At 39.2% G+C, this 24,305-nt stretch overlaps 1 protein-coding gene across 3 annotated transcripts in view; it reads right to left on the minus strand.

The window, feature by feature from the left end:
* Positions 1-15,364: 15,364 nt before the first annotated feature.
* Positions 15,365-24,305, minus strand: part of C11H1orf141 (chromosome 11 C1orf141 homolog) — a 56,921-nt gene continuing 47,980 nt past the window's right edge. For all 3 annotated transcript variants that reach the window (XM_074380993.1, XM_074380995.1, XM_074380994.1), the window contains exons 7-9: positions 19,475-19,544; positions 18,459-18,645; positions 15,365-16,516 (exon numbers count right to left, since the gene is read on the minus strand). In XM_074380993.1, coding sequence (XP_074237094.1) covers positions 15,920-16,516; positions 18,459-18,645; positions 19,475-19,544 — 854 coding nt within the window. In that variant the 3' untranslated portion in view covers positions 15,365-15,919. The remainder of the gene's footprint in view (positions 16,517-18,458; positions 18,646-19,474; positions 19,545-24,305) is intronic.

Genomic DNA, 24,305 nt, shown 5'->3' on the forward strand with positions numbered 1-24,305 from the left:
GTCTGCTGTTTCACAAATCCTCTGGAGCAGCAACAAACCACCTAGCTATCTTTTGTTGTCAGTGGCCCCTAAGTACCTATAATATGCTACATTTATCCATGCTCTGAGGCAGGAGAGACAAAAACGAGTCCCCTGAAAAGCCAGAACACTGGATACATGTTCCAAGTGTTTCCCTTCCCAAGAAGAAGCTGGGAGTTGAGGATTTTCTTCCATTTGTTCTGCACTGAGCCAACAGGAGGAATTATGATGAATGAGGGCATGCTACTTCACACTGTCACTTTTAGTGGTCTCCAACCTCAAAGACTTACCTGTTAACACATAGATTTAGGCAAGACAGAAACCAATCCCTTGAGGAACCACCCCCAAAAGTCAAATGTTTAATGTATGCCTCAACCTCGACCTTCTCTCTACAGGGAGAAGGCAGAAGTTGGGAGTTTTATCCTGATCCTACCACACTGATCAAGGGAGAGGACTATGGTCAGTGAGTGGTACAAATTTTCCCATTGGCTTTGATGCAACTGGTTTCTTGCTCTTCTGAAGTGCTGGGTCATCTTAAGGGATTTCTTGATTTCTCATAAAGGAAATTGAGCCATGCATTGTTGTTGCAAGTGGGTGTCTTTGTCAGGGCAAGGAAGGTCTCTGGCTTCCTATTATGCCATATTGCTGACACCGGCCTCTTGTGATGAGTTTTAAGATACAACTCCAAAGTCACATTCCATAAAATAAATAAATTATTAAGTTTAACTTTTATCAAAAAACTTTTATTTTGCCAAAGACAATGTTAAGAGAATGATAAAGCAAGCTACACACAAAGGGAAAATACTTGTAAATTACATATTTCATAAGACTTCTATCCAGAATGTATGAGCTTTTACAGCTCATTAATAAGAAACTAATAAGCAATTAAAAATAGAAAACGGCTGAACAGATGCTTTGCCAAAGAAGATATAAAGTTAACAGATAGGTATGCGAAAAGACGTTTGACATCATTTTTCTTTAGGAAAATGTAAATTAAAACCACAATGTAAATTAATTGATTAATTGATTTTCTTTAGGAAAATGTAAATTAAAACCACTACACACCTATTATAGTATGTGTGCACAAATACTTGATATTTCTTTCTTTAGGATGTAGAACTTATTTATCCTATCCTTGAATGCATGCTGACCTTTAGTGACTCTAGCAAATATTCTGACAAATAAGAATGTGAAAAGGGAAAAATAATAGCTTTACAATAAAAAAAACATGGCAGACACCACCTTAACCAAGTGATCAAGTTTAACATCACCATTAAAATTATGTTGTTGACATGTACTAATGGATGTGATGTGATAAGAAGAACAGTTCACTTCTCTGGTATTGTTCCCCAGAGCTCCTAACCCCCGTCTAATTATTAAAAAAAAAAAAAAAAATCAGATAGACTCTTCTACAAATTATGTGGCTAATATTCTTCAAAACTCTCAAGGTCGGCTGGGCGCGGTGGCTCAAGCCTGTAATCCCAGCACTTTGGGAGGCCGAGGCGGGTGGATCACGAGGTCGAGAGATCGAGAGCATCCTGGTCAACATGGTGAAACCCCGTCTCTACTAAAAATACAAAAAATTAGCTGGGCATGGTGGCGCTTGCCTGTAATCCCAGCTACTCAGGAGGCTGAGGCAGGAGAATTGCTTGAACCCAGGAGGCGGAGGTTGCGGTGAGCCGAGATCGCGCCATTGCACTCCAGCCTGGGCAACAAGAGCGAAACTCCGTCTCAAAAAAAAAAAAAAAACAAAAAAAAACAAAAAAAACTCTCAAGGTCACAAAAATAAGGACTGAATGATTATCTCAGATCAGAGAACAGTTTGGAGACATAATGATTAAATTCAGTGGGATCTCCTGAATTGGATCCTGGAACAGAAAAAGGACATTGTAGAAAATCTGGTATAATTCAAATAAAATCTTGTGGGGCTTTTTTGTGTGTGCTCTTCCTTGGCCAGTCTATCTAAAATATCACATTTCTGGGCTTCCTGTCCTCTAAACTTGTCTTATCTTTCTTTTTAGCTTTGCCACATCTTGACTGTGTTATATTTATTGTTTGTTCTGGGAGGCTGAGGCGAGCGGATCAGGAGGTCAGGTGTTTAAGGCCGGCCTGGCCAAACACAGTGAAGCCCTGTCTCTACTAAACATACAAAAATTAGCTGGGCATGGTGGCGGGCGCCTGTAATCCCAGTTACTTCGGAGACTGAGGCAGGAGAATTGCTTGAACCCAGGAGGCAGAGGTTGCAGTGAGCCAAGATCGTGCCACTGCACTCCAGCCTGGGTGACAGAGCTAGATTCCATCTCAAAAAAAAAAAAGGAAGATTTTGTGAACCCTATATAAGAAAAGTAAAGAATGTAAAATGAGGTACAAAATATATGTCTAATTAAAATAAGAGAAGAAATCAGAACAAAGACATTTAAAAAATCTAGGTGGCAAAAAAATTAATACTTTTATTAATTAAGTACCTGTCATGCTTCTCTATTTTTTTCTGTTTGGGGCTACATATTCATTTGACTGCCTCAGTGTGTGAAAATAATTTTGCAATATATTTCTGATAAAGATAATAGAAAAATATTTCAGTCTTTCTTCTAGTACTTGGCCAGTGTTTTTGATTGTTTGTTTGTTTGTTTTGAGACTAAGTCTCATTCTGTTGCCCAGGCTGGAGTGCAGTGGCGTGATTTCAGCTCACTGCAACCTCTGCCTCCTGGTTTCAAGCAATTCTCATGCCTCAGCCTCTCAAGTTGCTGGGACTACAGGTAAGAGCCACCAGACCCAGCTAATTTTTAAATTTTTAGTCGTTTTTCAACTGTTTTTTTTTTTTAAATATTTTTAGTAGAGACATGCAACACCATGTTGCCCAGGCTGGGCTCAAACTCCTATGCCAGAATTACAGGCATGAGCCACTGTGCCCAGCCAGCCAGTTTGTTTTTATTATTAAGAGATGGAATTTACAAAACACGCATCCTAACATCCAGACAAGTCCACTGAAGTATTGCTACAAATCTGTGCCCTACAAACACAGGAATTCTAATAAATTCTAGTTTGTACAATTCTCATTAAGAAATGTATAGTTCATTTATAACTGTATACTTTATTGAGTATATTGCCAACAAGAGAGAATTTGAGTAAGAATGAATGAAACTCAAATTATCTCTAATAATTGTATTTGAAGACTGAAAGAGTGTTTCACAACTAGCTTCTAACTCAAATCTTGTTTCAGTCCTGTTTCTCCTCCTCTGATCACAAACTTACAGAACTTGTTACTGTAGGACAATTCATTTCATGGTATATTCTTTGAATCTGTACCATTGTGTCACACAGTTGGTAAATTAGCACAATAGGCAGTGGTAGTATTCTTGGAAGCCATCCCTACATAAGAACAATTAAATAACTTCATACAGAAGTGACTGCATACCACCTATATACGTTCTGTTAAGCCCAGATTAGATCTATTCCTAACTCAACTTCTCCTTAGATGGAGTCCAAAAATATCTTCTGCTACTCAAATATTATCTGATATAAAAAGAAGTGTAGTGGTGAAAACATTGGAGTGGAGACAGCATTGTTAACCAATTGCAAATAAAATGTCTTCTGCAGATTTCATAATTTTTAAAAAATATATAAACCAGTTGAACATGTTGCTATGGTCCCTATTGGGGCCTAAGAAAAATCTCTTGCAGGTGAAGAGCCCTGAAGCTTAAACTTCATTAGTTTTTCATCCATGTCCCTAAGAGTAGAAGATTTTGTTTTTCATTATGGCTACATTCTCAGTACATAGAATAGTGTCTTACATGAAGTAGGTATACAATAAATATATTTTAAATGAAAAAATAAAGGAGTGGGAGGAGGAAGGAAAGAAGTAAGGGAGGAAGAAATGGAGGTAAGGGAGGAATGGAAAGAGGAACGGAAGATGCGTAATAGTACTTTGCATAATTTGTATTATAAAAGCATAACATGATTTTCCTACACTTGGCAAAAAATAACTAGTATTAGTTATACTCATTTCCAAGGAAGAACATTACATTGGGACACATGAGGTACTTCAGGACCCTAAACTGCTCCACATTTTAAGAGAACAAGTCAATACAAGGAGGTAATGGATGAGCCCTCTTTGAACTCTGAAAAGGAAGAACTATGATAAGTCCCAGGAAAATGGAGTACTGGAGAGAAGAAATTTGGAGCCGGGCGCGGTGGCTCAAGCCTGTAATCCCAGCACTTTGGGAGGCCGAGGCGGGTGGATCACGAGGTCGAGAGATCGAGACCATCCTGGTAAACATGGTGAAACCCCGTCTCTACTAAAATTACAAAAAATTAGCTGGACATGGTGGTGTGTGCCTGTAATCCCAGCTACTCAGGAGGCTGAGGCAAGAGAATTGCTTGAACTCAGGAGGCGGAGGTTGCGGTGAGCCGAGATGGCACCATTGCACTCCAGCCTGGGTAACAAGAGCGAAACTCCGTCTCAAAAAAAAAAAAAAGAAAGAAATTTGGATAGAGTCAAAAGAAGAAACTAAAGTTATGATTAAAGGTTTATATACACACATAGATCCAAGCAGGCATATCTAAGAAATGTTGGGCATACTGAAGTCTCCTGTTGACTCTAGAAAGGCAAATGTTATTGATGAATCACATATCTCACATACATTGACTCATCAATTCTACTTAGAGTTGATATTCAGTAGCAACATACCAGTATGGCCACCCTGTAGTTAGAATATTTAAATACTTTCATAAGAGCTGGGAAAGAGTAATTTCCCCAGGTCCTTTAAGACTTGACCTATTGCCATGGTCACCCTGGCCCCTAAACTGGAATTTCCCAGACCCCTGCAACTAAAAGAGTAAGTCTAGGGTCACATCCTGCTTCAGCCATAAATTCGTTGTGATAGGTTACTGTGCTCATTGTTGAGTCATTTGCATATATTCTCTGGTTCTGCTAAGCAGTCAACATAGCTGTATGAAAGAAACCATGAACTAAGGGGAGGCATAGTCTCACTCTTTTGCTACCCTGTTTATTAGCCTAGGCATACAGCAATACAGCTGTTTGCTTAGACTGATGGCTCTCTAGGGTTGGGGTTTCCTAGGGTGGAGCATTGGACAGGTAGTCAGCTTTCCCACAAAGCTACATGAGGGCAGAAGACAAATCTCTTCTAGTTATTGTGGCATCTTTAGGAGCTAGCCCAGTGATGGATCATAGTAAACACAAACATTTTTTTTTAAGTTGAACGGTAAACAAGAAGGTAGAACTTTAAAGGTCTAGATCTGGAAAGGTCATCTAAAATTATAGAAAAAAAATTATTTAAAAATTTCCCTGTTATGCAGTAGGGAATCTGAGGCCTGAAAAGTTAATGGTCTTGCTCAGAAACTATGAGTTTTTAACATAATTTGTTACAGAACCCTGGCCTCTTGTATCTTCATTCAGTGTTCTTTTTACTATACTGGGCTTCTCCTCTCAGATCCAAAGAGACAGGTAACCCCAGTACAAATTTCTCACAGCATGGAGAAATTCAGAGATGACCACAGTTCTCCGTCACCCTTGTGGCAACTGAAAATTTTAAGTGAAAGTCAGTCACACAGGGAAATAATCTCATACAACAGCCGCAGTTGTTTGGGTTTGCTCCTGTTCTTGGAACTGGTGGGCAGGGTGAGGTCAAGAGTTTGGGCAGAGTACGGAAGTTTGGAACAGCCACTGTAGAATGTGTGAGGGGAAGATAATAGGAGTTGAATATGAAGATTGTTAAAGACTGGAAGAATGAGGAAGAAGTTGAGTAGGATGACTGCACATGGACCAGTTCAGCATGGTAGATTTATTTATTTATTTATTTATTTATTTATTTATGAGACAGAGACTTGCTTTGTCACCCAGGCTGGAGTGCAGTGGCATGATCTTGGCTCACTTCAACTTTGACCCCCTGGGCTCAAGGTGTTACTCCCACCTCAGCCTCATGAGCTGCTAGGATGACAGGTGACAGGTGTGCACCACCATGACAGCTGGTTTTTTGGTGTTTCTTTTTTTAGAGAGAGAGTCTTGCTGTGTTGCCCAGGGTGCTTTCAAACTCCTGGCCTCAAGTTACCCTCTCTCCTTGGCCTCTGAAAGTGTGGGATTACAGGCATGAGCTACCATGCCAAGCCAGTAGATGAACTTTAATAAATAATTATCCAGTCCCAAATTTCAAAAATGCTGAGTTTGAGAAATCCTGCCCTAGAAAAATTTTAAGTGTCTAGTAGCCACTTGTGACTAGCAGCTATTAACAGCTCTGATACTAGAATATTTCTCTTGTCATTCTATCAGACAATTCTAGTCTAGAAGGTTTTCAAGACTCTTTTTACCTCTGAGGTCCTAAGCAAAACAGTGAATAAAAAAAAACAACAAAAAGAGCAAGATAGTAAGGATTGAGCTTACTATCCTTACTAGGTAAAACAAAAAAGATAATGAAAAAAGTAAGCAAAAGAATGAAATATAACTGCCTTTGAGGCATTAATTTCCGATTAAAGCCCTTAAACCTGCATAGTTCTTATCTGAAATAGAAAGCTCATATTTTGATTCTGCACTTACTGTTCACACAAAAGTGTGGTCTTTGGATCAAATAAACTATTGTCTCTCTGTGGCCCTGTTGACAAACTAGACGCTGCTTTGTAATCTACTGCTATGCATTACTTGTCTGACTAATCCTATGCTTCTTTCTTGTTATCCTACTATTATAGCTATAAATACATAGTCCTGCCTCTTTTCTTGACACTTTACAGTGCAATAGAGAGTAAACAGGGTTTACATTTAATATCCCCTCAGCTTTAATAATGACTGGTTTTAATTCTCCCTTTGAGTGCTGAAATAAAACACCTTCCTGCTCATAACACACCTGCATCCAATCTTGGGCACCTGATTTCTGAAGAAAAATGAGATGTCCTTGATATTTTTAAATATCTGAATAGCTTCCAGGCAGAAGAGAAATGTTTTTTTAAAAAGTATCCAGTACTTAGAAATAAGGTGATTACTGAAGATCCTTTCAGTAGAATGCTGGGCAATTGTCTGTTGGATACATGATGAATTAATCTGTAGGGTTGTGTACCTTTGATTGACTCTCTTTTGGAAGAGGTTAACTGGTAGAAAACCAATTGCAGTGCAAATGATTCTTGCCTATAGCAATGCAAATGGAATTTATCTATAGAGATATAATTGATTTTCTCCTAGCAGAAAAGATAATTCTGAAGTTTTCAATTTATTACCTTATATGGTATTAACCAGTTTTGCATGTATCAGCCTCTTCACTTTAGTACTGACTGTCTTGACTGCATAAACCTGTCTTCACGTTTTCCTTCAAACTAATTTTAACATCGTACTCTTTTTTCATTAATGGGTGGAATACCGTCTTTGACACATTCACATTATATTTCTATAAGAATCATGCTTTTTAACTTTTTGAAAAGTGTATTAGTAGAAATCTCACTTGGTCAGGTATTGCTGCTGAATCAAATGCTATGGATCAAGTGGATTTCATGAAAGCCACGGATTTTAAATTTACTGTAACAAACTTCCCGACAGTTTGTGCTGATAATCTTCCTCAAATCTACTCACCATCCTGCTCTGTGCCCTGAGATTGGTTTATATGAATTATAGCAATGCCTTTTTTTTTTAACCCATGTTTGAGAGTAAATTGAGGTGAGAGAGGCAGCTAGGGCACCAAAGTTAAGGAGGCACTTACTGTCAGGGTCAACCTTGCAGTTACAGACCTGAGAATAAGTGCCTCCTTAATTGTGTCCTGGGTGCCTCTAACTCCCTAGCCTGGCAGTAGTCCCAGCCCTGTCTTAACCTCCAGCTTTTGGTTGATTTTAGCCAATGGGAGGCAGGTAATACAGGTTCAAGAGGGCAAGGGGAGGGTGAAGTTCTGGTATTTGTCACTCCAGATTCCTCCCTGGGATTTTGCCTTGGATGGGCAACATGCTGCTATTTTTGGATTCCTGTAATCTCTTCTTCAGTTCTGTAGCCCTGGGGTGGTTGCTGTCTCTGAGACACTACCTTATTTCTTGTGGTTTCCCCACGCAATGATCCCTTATTAAATTCCACTCAAGAGATCCACTTTTGTACCACCCGATTCCTGTTGCAAGGTCTGCAAATAGAAAGGGCTGCTTTTTTTTTTTTTTTTTTTTGAGACAGTTTCGCTCTTGTTACCCAGGCTGGAGTGCAATGGCGCGATCTCGGCTCACCGCAACCTCCGCCTCCTGGGTTCAGGCAATTCTCCTGCCTCAGCCTCCCGAGTAGCTGGGATTACAGGCACGTGCCACCATGCCCAGCTAATGTTTTGTATTTTTAGTAGAGACGGGGTTTCACTATGTTGACCAGGATGGTCCTGATCTCTTGACCTCGTGATCCACCCGCCTCGGCCTCCCAAAGTGCTGGGATTACAGGCGTGAGCCACCACGCCCGGCTGCTTTTTTAAAAAAATATATATTTTATTGCACTTTAAGTTCTCGGGTATATGTGCAGAACATGCAGGATTGTTGCATGGGTACATACATGGCAATGTGGTTTGCTGCCTCCATCCCTCCATCTATCTGTATCTGGCATTTCTCCCCATATTATCCCTCCCCAACTCCCTACCCCGCACTGTCCCACCCTTGGTCCCCCCCAACAGACCCCACTGTGTGATACTCCCCTCCCTGTGTCCATGTGTTCTCATTGTTCAACACCTGCCTATGAGTAAGAACATGGGGTGTTTGATTTTCTGCTCTTGTGTCAATTTGCTGAGAATGATGGTTTCCAGATTCACCTATGTCCCTACAAAGGACATGAACTCATCATTTTTTATGGCTGCATAGTATTCCATGGTGTATATGTGCCACATTTCCTTGTCCAATCTATCATCAATGGGCATTTGGATTGGTTTAAGTCTTTGCTATTGTAAACAGTGCTGCAATGAACATATGTGTGCATGTGTCTTTTGAATGATTTATAATCCTTTGGATATATACCCAGTAATGGGATTGCTGGGTCAAATGGTATTTCTATTTCTAGGTCCTTGAGGAATTGCCACACTGTCTTCCACAGTGGTTGAACTAATTTATACTCCCACCAACAGTGTAAAAGTGTTCCTATTGCTCCACATCCTCTCCAGCATCTGTTGTCTCCAGATTTTTTAATGATCACCATTCTAACTGGCGTGAGATGGGTATCTCAATGTGGATTTGATTTGCATTTCTCTAATGACCAGTGATGATGAGCATTTTTTCATATGTTTGTTGGCCTCATATGTGTCTTCTTTTGAAAAGTGTCTGTGCATGTCCTTTGCCCACTTTTGAATGGGTTTGTTTTTTTTCTTGTAAATCTGTTTTAGTTCTTTGTAGATTCTGGATATTAGCCAAAAGGGCTGCTTTTAGAAAAGTGACTCCACTCCATTCCAGGGGTGTTCAAGCCAAGGCTAGATGGTCAGAAGACATTAGTGCTATGAAGGAGTTCTCTGCCCTGGGAGAAGGCAAAACTGTGCAGCTATGATTGTGTGTGTGTGTGTGTGTGTGTGTGTGTGTGTGTGTGTGTGTGCAGGAGTGATGGAGATTGGGAAAGAGAAATGTCAGAAAGGAGAAACATGTTGTTGTGTTACCATATATGTAGCCAAGGGAGGTTTGCTGATGGTCTGGAACGGACATCTATGTTAGTGAAAGAGAGGGCTGAAATTGAGGGAGCGATTTTGCCGGATCAGATGTGTCAAAATTGGTGAATGTTTAGGTCTGCTTTTAAAAAATGTAACTACCTAACTGTGTGCTCCAAGTAAGAGTATACCAATCTTATGTTCAGGTATGGATTTAACTTGGAAATGCTAAGAATTTAGTACTCTATGTAACAGAAAAAAAAAGTTTCCAGATGTGTTGCTATAGTATGATCAAGATGATGAAATGTCATCTCAGATTTAACTCTGCAATATTCTCATAAAAGGCCTTCTTTGTGGTAGAGAACCCATGTTAAATTTCAGTTATCATGCTAGAATAAGTAGAGGCCTGGCTAGTGTTTTTTTGTTTTGTTTTGAGGTAGAGTCTCACTTTGTCCCCAGACTGGAGTGCAGTGGTGTGATCTTGGCTCACTGCAACCTCCATCTCCTGGTTCAAGTGATTCTTCTGCCTCAGCTTCACTAGTAACTGGGACTACAAGCACATACCATCACTCCCAGCTAATTTTTGTATTTTTTGTAGAGACAGGGTTTCACCATGTTAACCAGGCTGGTTTCAAACTCCCAACCTCAAATGATCCAGCCACCTCAGCCTCCCAAAGTGCTGGGATTATAGCCATGAGCCTCTGCACTGGGTGGTGTTTTAAGAACTGATGTAGGTATGGAAATGGTTGAGGCTGGCCCAAGGTGCTAGAATCTCAGTCCCAGGAAAGTGTGGCTCAGCAAGGAAGGGAAGATTGATGACTTGTAAACAGTTTGAATTGTTCTGGTGGTTCTCCCTGTCACCCCATCCACACTCACTGTGGGCTAGTACCTGTGACAGATGCTGGGGATCCAAAAATCACTAGTAAGACACAGATCTGCCCTACAAGACTTTCTGAGCTCTGACAATATCAATGGAGTGGTCTTTTAAATCTTAAATATTATGTGATGAAATCAGTATCTTTGACAAGAGGCCTTTTGGGAAAGCACATTGGAAGATTTGTGTTGGGGTTTGAGGGGACTAAAAAATAATGCCCATCTTCACCACCCAAATTTGAAAGTAATTGATAGATAAGCAGATAGGCTGATGGCAATTATAACACAGTTTGAGCTGTTTGGACAGCATGGCTTAGGTTCAGAGATGAATGGACTTGTCTAGGACACTGTTCTGCCTCCCCATCTCCGAGTCTGGCATTGCTCATCCAGTTGGAGATTCAGTAGACCATTTGAGTATACCGAATGCACACATTAACCAAGGATTGCTGCTCTCTCTACGCTGAGACAAAAAGGGAAGAAAGTAATCAGTTCCCTAGTGCTCACAATCTTTTAATAGTTTAGTCTTACCCAGTTCAGAAACGAGCCAATTGCTGTCACCCCAAATCAGGTTTCACACTCATCAGTGGGGAAAATTAAGTAATGGATGGGGTAGAGGTTATGAGTGTTCCTACAGATGAAACTTTCTTCCAATGGAAAACAAGAGGAGTAGGGAAATAAATGTTCATTCTTAATTTTCCCCTACCTTTTGATCTTAATCATTAATTTTATGGTCAATCGGGGTTTATGTATCACCCCTTGGAGAGGAGAGTAGCAGCTACGAGCGAAGTCTTGCTCCTACCTTTTGAGATTGCTTCAGTACTGTGCCTTTTTGACTTTTTTTTTTTTTTTTTTTTTTTTTTTTTTGAGATGGTGTCTCGCCCTGTCACCAGGCCGGAGTACAGTGGCGTGATCTAAGCTCACTGCAACCTCTGCCTCCCGGGTTCAGGAGATTCTCCGGCCTCAGCCAGCTGAGTAGCTGGGATTACAGGTACCTGCCACCACACCTGGCTAATTTTTGTATTTTTAGCAGATATGAGGTTTCACCACGTTGGCCAGGATGGTCTTGATCCACCTGCCTTGGTGCCCCGAAGTGCCGGGATTACAGGCATGAGCCACCATGCCTGGCCACCTTTTTGGCTTCTTTTAAGAATGTTGGTGAAGAGCGTTAATTTTGTAGCCAGAGGTTCTTATTTTAGATAAATATATTTTAATCATCATGTAAATTAACTCCAAGACCATTATGTGTCAACATAAAAACATTTAGCTGCTAGGCCTTTACTTGGGTTATCATTTTTTCTAGTTGGCTCAGGGAAGCTCAGCTCTGTTTATTGTAGTACCTTAGTGACCATAGTTCTGTAAGGGGTAGAAGGTAAATGCCTTGCCCACTGCGGGCTGGTAATATAAAAATGTTAAAAGAAAAACTTTAGACAAATTAAATTTCACAGTTTATCTGAACAAAGAACAATTTATGAATTAAGCAGCACTCGGAACCAGATGAGGTGCAAATAATTCTGCTTAGCATTGTTAGTAGGAAGGTCCTATAGGCTGAACAGAGAAGCAAAATAGAGAAATCACCTGATTGGCTATAGCTAAGTGTCTGCCTTAATTGGGCTTGGTGTGTTAAGTTGGCTTCCTATGATTGGCAGAAACCTGGCTGCTTGTGATTGGATGAAACCTGGCTGCTTGTGGTCAGATGAAACAGAACTATTTATTATACTTCTTTTTTTTTTTTTTTTTTTTTTTTTTGAGACTGAGTTTCGCCCTTGTTACCCAGGCTGGACTGCAATGGCGCGATCTCGGCTCACCGCAACCTCCGCCTCCTGGGCTCAGGCAATTCTCCTGCCTCAGCCTCCTGAATAGCTGGGATTACAGGCACGTGCCACCATGCCCAGCTAATTTTTTGCACTTTTAGTAGAGACGGGGTTTCACCATGTTGACCAGGATGCTCTCGATCTCTCGACCTCGTGATCCACCTGCCTCGGCCTCCCAAAGTGCTGGGATTACAGGCTTGAGCCACCGCGCCCGGCTATTTATTATACTTCTAAGTTTCAGTTTGCTTATGTATAAAGTTAGGCTGCAGTTTGTTATATAAAAACTCAAAGTACAAAGACCTTCTTGCTTATTTATCAGAAATAAGCAGACCACAGTCCCCTGATGAGGCATTTGAAAGAAAATTAATCAATCTCTCTGATTTCCCAGCTTTTTTTTTTTTTTTTTTTTGAGATGGAGTCTCATTCTGTCACCCAGGTTGGAGTGCAGTGGCGTGATCTTGGCTCACTGCAACCTCCACCTCCTGGGTTCAAGCAATTCTCCTGCCTCAGTCTCCTGATTAGCTGGGATTACAGATACATGCCACCATGCCTGGCTAATTTTTTGTATTTTTAGTAGAGACAGGATTTCACATTTTGGTCAGGTTGGTCTTCAACTCCTGACCTTGTGATCCACTGCATCCATTTCCCAAAGTGCTGGGATTACAGGCATGAGCCACCATGTCCAGCCCCAGCTTTTGTATAGACGTAGTGTTCCTTCTTGGCCTCCTGGGGCAAATAAGACCAGGAGCATTTACAGAGGGACAAAGGCAACCTTTCCCTAAAGTAATCCACAGATCCCAACTGGCCCGCTAGTCCCAGTAAACAGCACACTCCATCCTCACCATGGAACTCAGAGACTGGCCTCCAAGGCCATACTCAAATCTCAGCATCAGAATAGAAACCAAGTCTGGCCTTGCAGTCTGCTGCTTATAAGACCCTAGCGGCTGATTAGGAGATGATAGATTAAAGCTGGAGTAAAGCTGAGGTTGTCATCTTTCCTAATCCACTACTCCTTGTTCTTGAGCTGCTTTAATGGAGAATCCTCAGCCAAATGTAATTTAAAGTTGATTTAGTGCCTTCTTAAAGGGTAAAGCTCACAAGCTCCAGAAGAAACTTCCAAAAATAACTTATACAAAAATTCTCAGTGTAATTTCAGCCCAGCTTGGGTTAAAATCTGAATACTGTAGTTAAGTTTAGTATTTAATTTAGAAAAGATAGAAGTGTGAGACTACAGGGAGTATCTTTTAAGAAATTACACTGGAGAGGCTGAGGCGGGCGGATCACGAGGTCAAGAGATCGAGACCATGTTGAAACCCCATTTCTACTAAAAAATACAAAAACTAGCTGGGCGTGGTGGCATGCTCCTGTAGTCCCAACTACTTGGGATGCTGAGGCAGGAGAATCTCTTGAACCCAGGAGGAGGAGGTTTCAGTGAGCCGAGATCGCGCCACTGCACTCCACCCTGGCGCTTGGCAACACAGCAACACTCTGTCTCAAAAAAAAAATTACACTGGCTGGGTGGCTGGGCGTGGTGGCTCACTCCTGTAATCCCAGGTTTTTGGGAGGCCAAGATGGGCAGATCACTTGAGGCCAGGAATTTGAGACTAGCCTGGCCAACATGGTGAAACCCTGTCTGTACTAAAAAAAAAAAAAATGCAAAAATTAGCCAGGCGTGGTGGCACCTGCCTGTAGTCCCAGCTAACTCGGGAGGCTGAGGCAGAAGAATGGATTGAACCCAGAATGCGGAGGTTGCAGTGAGCCAAGATAGTGCTACTGCTGTGCTCCAGCCTTGGTGACAGAGCGAGATACCCTCTCAAAAAAAAAAAAGAAAGAAAAGGAAAGAAATTACACTTACATTAAGAGCAGGCTTAAGGGGAAAGGGAGGGAGTAAAAAGGAAATTTCTATTGAATGCTACAAGGCTCAAAGTACTAGATGCTATTTTATTTAATGCTGAGAATAGTAGTATAAAAAACTATTGTTGTCTCCATTTTAAGGTGGAGATACAATAAACCGATGCTTAGTTTACATTATTTGCTGCAATTTGCACCTATCTTGCCCTATTCCAAGGCCCACACTCATTTCTCTTACACTATCAAGAGAAACTAGCATCATTACTCATACTAATATTAGGTATATTTTCTAATTCTTCTTATTTTTATTGTTAATACTGAAAAAGAACTTGTGTTTTACGTTCTGAGTTGGCAGTGTAGTTAGGGAAACTGTTCTGCTTTGCAGTAAGTCTGGATGGAGAAGACACAGGGAAAACATATGACAACAACCAGAAAGGAATGAAGCGGAACAGAGAAAGCCGACTTCATAACTTGGAGCTGCAGCAGCTTCTCCTTTTACCAGACAGCAACCAGAAGAAAGAGAACCTGGTAGGTCCCTCCTCTACCTCCTACAGACCTGAGCCCAACACCTTATCTCAAAGCTTTTCTCTCTCTCTTCTCTCATTCAGTCTCCATTTTTCTCTCCTTGTCATTCTTTCTGAGAGTCCAAACCTCCCTCTCGTTGTGAAGAGGCTCCTGAATAGTACTGACGATAGTGCATAAGAAAGAAAATCTCAAGTCTGAAGTAAAATCAAGGAACCTAAACCAGTTTATCTCCTCACCCTTAAATATTCCAAAAGACCCCCAAAGCCTTTTAACTTAAATGCCTTTAATTCAACCTCCTCTTCAAGTAGTAACAGTCAAGACTGAAAATCTCTTTCCTCACTCAGTTTTCTCTTTCAGTTATTGCAATTACAAAATTATTGCTTTTTACCATTTTCACATAAGTTCTATGAATAAAATGTTAAGTAAGCTTTTATTAGGTAATTCTGAAATTTATTACTTCCAAAATTATTTTTATGTGAAATATATTTCTGAATTCCAAACAAATGGATTTCAAATAAACTTTCAAAATGCAACTTTTGTTTCTAAGTTGAATTCTGCCTTTATACAGTTTGAGTTAATGAGAAACAGTAAAATAACAATGTTTTAAAATGTTTAATACCTTGCAGGATTTGCTACCAAAATTATTTAGATTAACTATAGTTATTATTTTATTTAACAATTCAGAAAAAAAGGTTAAAGTTTGCAAAAACACATTGTATAGTAATGAAGTTCCAACATCTAACAACAAGAAAAAACTATTTAAAGTTTTACAAAACTTTTTTTAGTTGCATAAATTACTAATGTAATACTATTGATGATGATTGGCTGAAATGCTGATATACAGTTAACTCCACATTTATTAAATTAATGGTACATTTATCTTATTTGATATCAATTATAGAACAAGGGTATTGATGTTATTTAGCTTTCAACAGCGCATTTCCAGAGTCAGTCTATGCCGTTCTTGGTCATGAGTCAGACTTTAGTATAGGAAGGCTGATGGTTGAGCAATCTAACTGAGATAATAGAAAGTAATGAACCAGATCCCCTTGGTAATAATTATTTTCTAATTTTGTCCTGTTATTTACTAAAACTGTTTATTGTTCTTGAATAGACCACTGCTGGCTTGTAATTCTAATTTCTATGTTTTGCTTTCTTATATAATCATTTAGGACATTACTATCTGGAGAAGAATTTCTTTTATAATTTTGGAATTTGGATATTTGCTTCTTGTTACTCAAATATTGCTGCATACATGGTATTTTATGAGGCATTTAAAATTTCACTTGACAAGTTTAACAAATTATCCAGTGGTGTTACATTATTCAATTTATATATATTTTTAAAAGGGTTTGAGTAACATTTGTCAGGTGAGGCACTGGATATAGGTATGCTCATTGGTTTTTCTGTAGAAAACATTCTTTCAAATTTTCCAGTTTGGACACTCATTTCTTGAATAACAGCTTTATCAAGGTAACACACAAATTGTTTTGTTAGGCTAGAAAAATTCAGTGAGAAATTATAAAGTGTATTCCGAGATCTGTTTTCTAGTGTCTGCTTATTAGTTTTCTTCTTTAGTTTATCATCTACAATTGTGTGGTCTGCTTTAAAAGACATGGGGATCTGTATAGCTTTTCTCCGTGCTGTAAGCATAGTTTTTTGGGGTTTGATAAGAGAAACAGATTGATCGCCAATTATAGATTTGAGGATTTCACAATTTTTTTCTAAAACAAAATTTGTTCCTTTACGGTAAATGTTTTCATTTTCTAAAAGATGAGAAGAAAATCTATTTTTTGTTAAAAGTAACATTTGTACATATTCTGTGTCATGGAAAATTATGGGATTTGTGTCCTTTTGTTCCTGTGGATTAAAGAAAAGAGTAATTAGTCATAAGTTCATTGAGTCGGGAACGCTCCATATAATTTAAAGCATGTAAATAAAATCGTAAAATATTCTAAACATGACTACATACAAATATTTAATATGAACAGTAGCATTATTCAAATACATGAAAATACTGTACTTGTACGTAACATATATCCTTTTTATCTTAATATTCCATAGAGATGTTAGTGATAAAACTTCAGCTTTTGGCCTTAAATGTTTTTGAAATAAAGTAGAATAGGAAAAAATAAACATATTGTTAAATGTCTGAGATGCTGGGTGCAGTGGCTCATGCCTGTAATCCCGGCACTTTGGGAAGCCAAGCGGGCGGATCACGAGGTCAGGAGTTCCAGACAAGCCTGGCCAACACAGTGAAACCCCATCTCTACTAAAAAAATACAAAAATTAGCTGACCATGGTGGGTGGCACGCACCTGTAGTCCCAGCTACTCTGGAGACTGAGGCAGGAGAATGGCTGGAAATGGGGAGGCGGAGGTTGCAGTAAGCCGAGATGGCTCCACTGCACTCCAGCCTGGGCAACAGAGCAAGACTCCATCTCAAGAACAACAATAGCAACAAAAATCTGAGGTACTGCCATTGAGAAATAAGGTAGTTGTTCTGGCATTTGTTAGGTTTCCAAATTCTAGAAATTAAAAAGCATGCCAAAAAATTGATTGAGTAAAAGTTCAGAAGAGACATAACTGATGACAGGCCCAAATTACAAATATGGATATCCTAGTAAATAATTTAAAAATTAAAAATTATCTCTACAACAGTTATTATTGCACCCTAATACTTAGCACAATACCTGACACCTAAAAAGTGCTCAATATATATTTGTAGCATAAAATAGCCAAAGTAATAGATTGACTTAAGAATAGATCATTTTTATCACAGTATCAGCCAAGTCTGCTATGATTACTGAAAAAAACGACAAAGATCTAGTTTTGCAGTCCACTGGTGATGCCAGTGTTACCTATTTAGCCACAATAATGGATGTTCGTGATGCTTTTGGTCTGTCCAACACTCAGGGAATTTTCCACTTGACAAGTCTATGCACCCTTACCTAGAGGCAGGAATCATGTTTGTCAGCTTCTTTGTGGATAGGACACAGGCATATGACCTAGGCTCTGCCAATCAGATACACCTGTGAAGTCTTCGGTTCAGAGGAAGCAAGGACTGTGAAAAAGTACTGGGAAAACTATTCTAGTGAGGGTGGTAGGAGTTATATGTAGCTTTGAACGACAGCAGTGACAAATGTTTTAGAATATTCCCTGCTCAACATTGGAGTTGTAAACTGTTATCTGTTACCAGAGGATGGGCCTGAGCGGAGCAGTCTGCGGCTGTATAATTAGGTAATTCCTGATAGACAGCTTTTGAGCCAGGTTGCCTCTCTCGAGACCATGAGTTACTAAATAGCCTTTAATAAATGCACTTTCTGGTTGAGACAGCCAAAACTGGTTGTTAGAAAAATCGACACGTGGTCATGGTCCCATCATTTTTGAACTGGGGTCTTGTTATATTGCCCAGCCTGGATTCAAATGGCTAGGCTCAAGCAATTCCCCTGCCTCAGACTCCAGAGCAGCGGGGACTACAGGTGCACACCATTGTATTCTGCTAGATTGGTACAGTCATTTTAAAAAATCCTTTTTATGCTATAGTTCTATTTTGATCAAGCAAATTTGATAAAGCCTTCTTCATAAAGAAAAGCACTGAATTTTCAGCCGGTATAAAGGAATCCCCCAGTTCTGGGGTTGTGCAAAGAGCGTTAAGAACTTAAGTGCTGTTATCACTTTAGAGTATTAAACCAAAGGATAAGAAGGATTTATCAAAGGTTCTGGTCACTAAAATACATGGGTGATTCCTGTAAGTCATATGACTACACATAGTTACTTAACAATAGATGACATGCTTATTACCGTGTGAGAAGTTACTGTCTTTGTTGGACTAACGTTGATTATCTTGGCATGTGGATTTTTCAATTCATCCTCAAAGCACAACGGGAGCAAGCTTTTCTTTCTTGCTGACCGATACTTACTTAATCGATAATTTCTGACCGATTTGTTTTCTTTTATATTAAAATCATTCATCTGTGGAGACTTTTTTCTGAAAATAAACACAGTTCAGGGAAATGTTTATGGGGTTAATTGCAGCTTGTCAGTTCTTCTCTGCTTCCCCTTATCCCTGGAAGTCACTGACAACTTCTGCACCAACCTCTCTCCCATAGACTTTCAAACTAACAAGACCATCCCTTCCTGCCTAGTTTGTGGGAGAAAACAGCAAAAGTAGGACTGAAAGCAAGAGAGTCATATGTATGCCTCTTTGGTTTTTGAGTGGGGAGGAGTTGTATTGTTTAGACGGAGAAGAACACCAAAGGTAGAGAGGTATTTGCAACATCCTACATTGAAATTCTGGAATAAACTTCACAAGGCAGCTTCATGCCAACATAGGGTGGCCCCAGCTTTGTTAAGAGGATAGAATATTGTGGTCAGGAAGAGACAGGGTATAGTTTTTAAACAGAGTTCAACCTAAAGTGGTTGTTTATTATTGATTCAAAGTTTGAAACACCCTGGATTAGCGACTTTTTTCATTATATAGAGACTGAAGGGTTCATGAGAAAACCGATAACTTTATCCAAAGAAGAGCTACCTTTTCACATCCATGTTGTAGTGTAAGTAAGTGTGTGTATTTACTACAAAAACATAATTGTATTCTCTCTACTCATTTTTTCATGCCTTTCTTTCCATTTGACCATAGTCAAGGTCTGGATGTGATATCTAGTGGCTAGGCAGTCTTGGACCATTCATTGGAGTGTACTATGGAACTAAATGTTAATAACAAAGCAGAATAAATTCATTCTGGCCAATTATAAAATGTGTCCTACTAGAAACATCATCAAACAGACTAAAATATTAAGCATTTAAAAATAAGTTACCTTTTATTTCTATCATCTCTTAAGTGACCAACAGAATCCAATGGTTTTCTAGGCTTTTTTTCAATTTGAGCTGAAATTATAAAAGATTTTCGTAAAAGACACATAGCTATTTAGATAAATATCTTGCACAAAATATTTTACAATTTAAAATAACATATGGAAAGCACCTAGTATAGTGGCTGGTCTGTAGTAGCTACTCAGTAAATATTTCTTGAATGAACAAGATAGATCAAAGCTCCAATATTTGACTAAAACAGATCAAACATAAATGTGGTCTTGTAGATTTTTTGTGGAAGAAAGGCATCCCTGAATTTTCAAATCTCTCTGATATGTGGAGTCATTATTAACCAGTAGGAAGCCTCAGACAGTTAATACTTGGTAAGGAGAGAACACAGTTTGCAGATATCAAACAGATCTTGCCATGTAGCATGAAGTGCCCAAGGTTGATCTCTTCCAAATACGTCTGGGGGCCACTCCAGCATTCTTCTAGACATAAATGCTATTAGAAACAGTTTCAGCTTTTTTATTGTCCTGAAGTAGTTTATATTCTAGTGCAGTACTTCCCAGTCTTTCCCATATAATGGCAAGCATGCTAATTAATATTATGTGTACAGTATACTGAAATAAATGATTGAGTCTGGGCAGGCCACCATAGGGCCAACTGAGCAGCCTTGATGGCCAAGGAATCAATACCTCAGCCTACCTATAACCCCCTCCAAACTACCACAGTACTCTTTGAGAAGCTCTGTTCTAGAGGGTGGAAACTGCCAATAAGTTAACCAGCTGGGCATAGTGGTGTGTCCCTGTAATCCCAGCTACTCAGGAGGCTGAGGTGGGAGGACTGCTTGAGGCCAGGAGTTTGAGGCCAGCTGGGGCAGTATAGTGAGACCTCATCTCAAAAAAAAAAAAAAAAACCAAAAACAAAAAATGAAAAAAAAAACAAGTAAACCAACCAACAAATAAATATATAATATAATTTTGAATACTTTGGAAGTATTTTAAGTATTCAAGTATTATGGAAGAATATAAACATGGTACTTCACCTAGGGTGGCTATAGAAGGCCTCTTTTAAGAAGGGATATTTGAGCTGAAATCTGAACAAAGAGAAAGAGGCAGAGCAAACAGCAAGTGTGGAGGTCTCAGTGTAAAACCAGCGTGGAGTGCTGAAAAACAAAGAGGCCAGTGTTGCTGGGGTGCAGCGAATTAGAAGGAGAGTAGAGTAAGATGGGTTGAAACACGTAGCAGGGAAGTCATCTAGGGTCACATAAACCACGGTGAAGAGTTAAGATATTATTCTGGTTACATAGAGATCCTTAGGAGGGCTTTCAACAGAGCAATAAGGCAGTTGCATTTATGCTTTAGAAAGATCACTTTGCTTGCTCAGAGATGGACCGTCTGGGGAGAAGGGAGAATGTGGTGGCAAGAGCAGCAATGGAGTAACGAATTAGGAGGCTGTTGCTGTTATCCAGATAAACGTTGGTGGATTTGATAAGGATGGTAGCAGCGTAAGTGGTGGGAAAAGGTTGGCTTCAGTGTCTATTGAGAGGGAGATCCGACTTTTTCCCATTTGCAGGAATGGGAAAGGTAAGAGAAAAATAGGTCCACTGACTGAAACAAGGTGCTGGGTTGAGGATCCCTGGCTTGTGAAGGAGAATTAAAATCACTCCTCTCCAATGCCAACTGGCTTACCTGGAACCACACCAGAGATGAATGACTGAATCTGCCATATCCCCAATTATCACCCTGGCAGAGGAATCCAATTAAAAACTCTAAAATCTGGTCTGGCCTGAGGGTCATGAGGTCTGAGTAATGGCAACTACAAAACTTCTGGAAAGGGAAGAGTGATGTATAGTAAGTGGTGAATAAGGGAGAAAGAACCATCCAGAATTCTAAAACATGTGAAAAATATTGCTGAGAGCAATGGCTCACACCTGTAATCCCAGCACTTTGAGAGGCTGAGGTTGGTGAATCACTTGAGGTTGGGAGTTTGAGACCAACCTGGCCAATATGGTAAAACCCCATCTCTACTAAAAATACAGAAATCAGGCCAGGCGCGGTGGCTCAAGCCTGTAATCCCAGCACTTTGGGAGGCCGAGGCGGGTGGATCACGAGGTCGAGAGATCGAGACCATCCTGGTCAACATGGTGAAACCCCGTCTCTACTAAAAATACAAAAAATTAGCTGGGCATGGTGGCGCGTGCCTGTAATGCCAGCTACTCAGGAGGCTGAGGCAGGAGAATTGCCTGAACCCAGGAGGTAGAGGTTGCGGCAAGCCGAGATCGTGCCATTGCACTCCAGCCTGGGTAACAAGAGCGAAACTCCGTCTCAAAAAAAAAAAAAAAAAAAAAAAAAAATACAGAAATCAGCTGAGCATGGGGGTGAACACCTGTAATCCCAGCTACTCGGGAAAGGATCGCTTGAACCCAGGAGGTGGAGGTCGCAATGAAGAAGGATCATGCCACTGCACCCTAGCCTGGGTTACAGGGTAAGACTCAGTCTCGAAACAATAATAATAATAATATGAAATATATAAATCTAAGAAAGGAAGCCAACAAAACCTACAAGAAGGTAAGTTCAGCAGTACAGTTAAATAGAAGAATCTAAAAATAACTTGAAAGCCTTTGGCATCTTAAGATATACACCTCAATTTTAAGATGTATATTAGCATGTGTCATAGTTTAATTAACAGTGTCAATTGATTACATCTTAGATTTGTTAAAATATGTTTAGACATTTCAAAGGTATAAATAAAAATATCCACATTAGAGAATAAGCTAGTATTCAATAAAAACAAACTGAAATAAAAATAAAAAGAGGTCAAACTTTTAAAAACTGGAAATCTTGGAAGTAAGAAATATAAATCTAGATTACATGGCCAAAGGAGAATTAATGAACTGAAAGAAAATGTTAGGGAATTCACCAAGAATTCAAAGAGACATAAATAAAAAACCTGAAAGAACAGTTCAAAATCATGAAAAACAGACTGCAAGTCTTTGACATTTATCTGATAGCTTTGGAAGAAGAAAATAGAGGAAATGGTGACGAATGTATATTTGAAGAGATAATAACCAATAATTCTAACTGACAGATGTGTATTTCAAGAATTGAAGATGACAGATAGAATGTATCTATATTCAGACACTTTGTACTAAAAATGAGGATCATAAAAAATAAAGAGAAAAATCCAAAAACTACAAGAAAGTTAAAAACAATTTGTCATAAAGGAATGACAATTGGACCGTGAACAGAATTCTAATCTGTGAATGCTTCTGGACAATAATAAAGTTATCGTTAAAGTGCTAAGAAAAAATAACATACATAGTGTAAAAATTTACATCAACACCACTGTCATTCAAGAGTGACAGCAAAATAAAGGCACTTCAGATATACAAGGATCAAAAGAGTTAACAGCCAACAGGTCACCACTGAAAGAATGACTAACACATGCTTTTCAGGAAAAATGTAAGAGAACACAGATGGGGCCGGGTGTGGTGGCTCATGCCTGTAATCCCAGCACTTCGGGAGGCCAAGGCAGGTGGATTACCTGAGGATAGGGTTTCGAGACCAGCCTGACCAATATGGTGAAACCCCATCTCTTCTAAAAATACAAAATTAGCCAGGAATGGTGATGCACACCTGTAATCCCAGCTCCTTGGGAGGCTGAGGCAGGAGAATCGCTTGAACCTGGGAGGTAAAGGTTGCAGTGAGCCGAGATGGTGCCATTGCACTCCAGCCTGGGCAACACGAGCAAAACCCCATCTCAAAAAAAATAAATAAATAAACCATAAATGGCAGGATACAGGAGTCAATGATGAGCACAGAATTTGATAAACTGCTATGTTTTTAATTAGCATCGTCTTTAAAAACTAATAATATTTTGTATTTTAAATGAAATATTATTAATATTTGCTGCACTCATAAAAGCTTTTTTCAGTTAATCTATTGTACTTTTGGTGTTTTAGACTTCTGTAGTGTCCGCCTTTTGTTTTTTTCTTTAACTTTGTTTTACTGAGGTATAATTACATACAACAAAATACACATATTTTAATGTAATGCAGTTTGATAAATGTTGATAAATATATGCACTCATGTAAGTAAAATCAAGATATAAAGTATTTCCATTATTCTCAGGTAGTTTTCCCCTGCCCCTGGCCCCTTTTAGTCAATTCATTTGATTTGTTCTGTTCTTTCCTTCAAACACATTGGTTATCTCAGTGTTGGATACCTGTTTTCTTCCCTCAATATACTGTCTTGTCTAATGTGGTCATATGTTTGTCCCCTTACACTGCATTCTGTATGCTATTCCTAAACCTGCTCTTCAGATTTTGATTCAGTTTACTCCTATGTTTATTCTACTCTTTGCTGTTTTTAATGTAATTTTAAGTTACCTATTGTATTACTTGTTTCTTTAAAAATATTTTTTAGTTCTGGTAGCATCATTTCACCCTTGATGATTATGTTTTACATTTCCAAATCTTATTTCATAGAATTCTGATTTTCTTTAATTCCTTCAGCATATAGAACAATTATTGTTTAAGTTTTTTCCTGGTTTGTGGGGTACAAATTCTGCCAAAATGTGACCATCAGCTATCTTTTAAATACTGACCTCTCTTTGCTACAGAATTTTTTCATAGGTCCCACGCTTTGTTCTTATTTTTCTTTCTGCACAACTTTGAATCAGATCACTTAAATCTGGGCTTATTATTTGTCCAAAAATAATAGGTGTAATTTATTTTGATGCTCTCCCTGTTTACCTGGGTACTGCTAAATTATCTCCTTAGAAATTAACAAGTAAATCCAGATGTTGTTACCTTGTATTATGAGTTCAGGC

The sequence above is a fragment of the Saimiri boliviensis genome, chromosome 11, assembly GCF_048565385.1.
Source record: "Saimiri boliviensis isolate mSaiBol1 chromosome 11, mSaiBol1.pri, whole genome shotgun sequence".
In the NCBI taxonomy this organism is placed as follows: Eukaryota; Metazoa; Chordata; class Mammalia; order Primates; family Cebidae; genus Saimiri; species Saimiri boliviensis.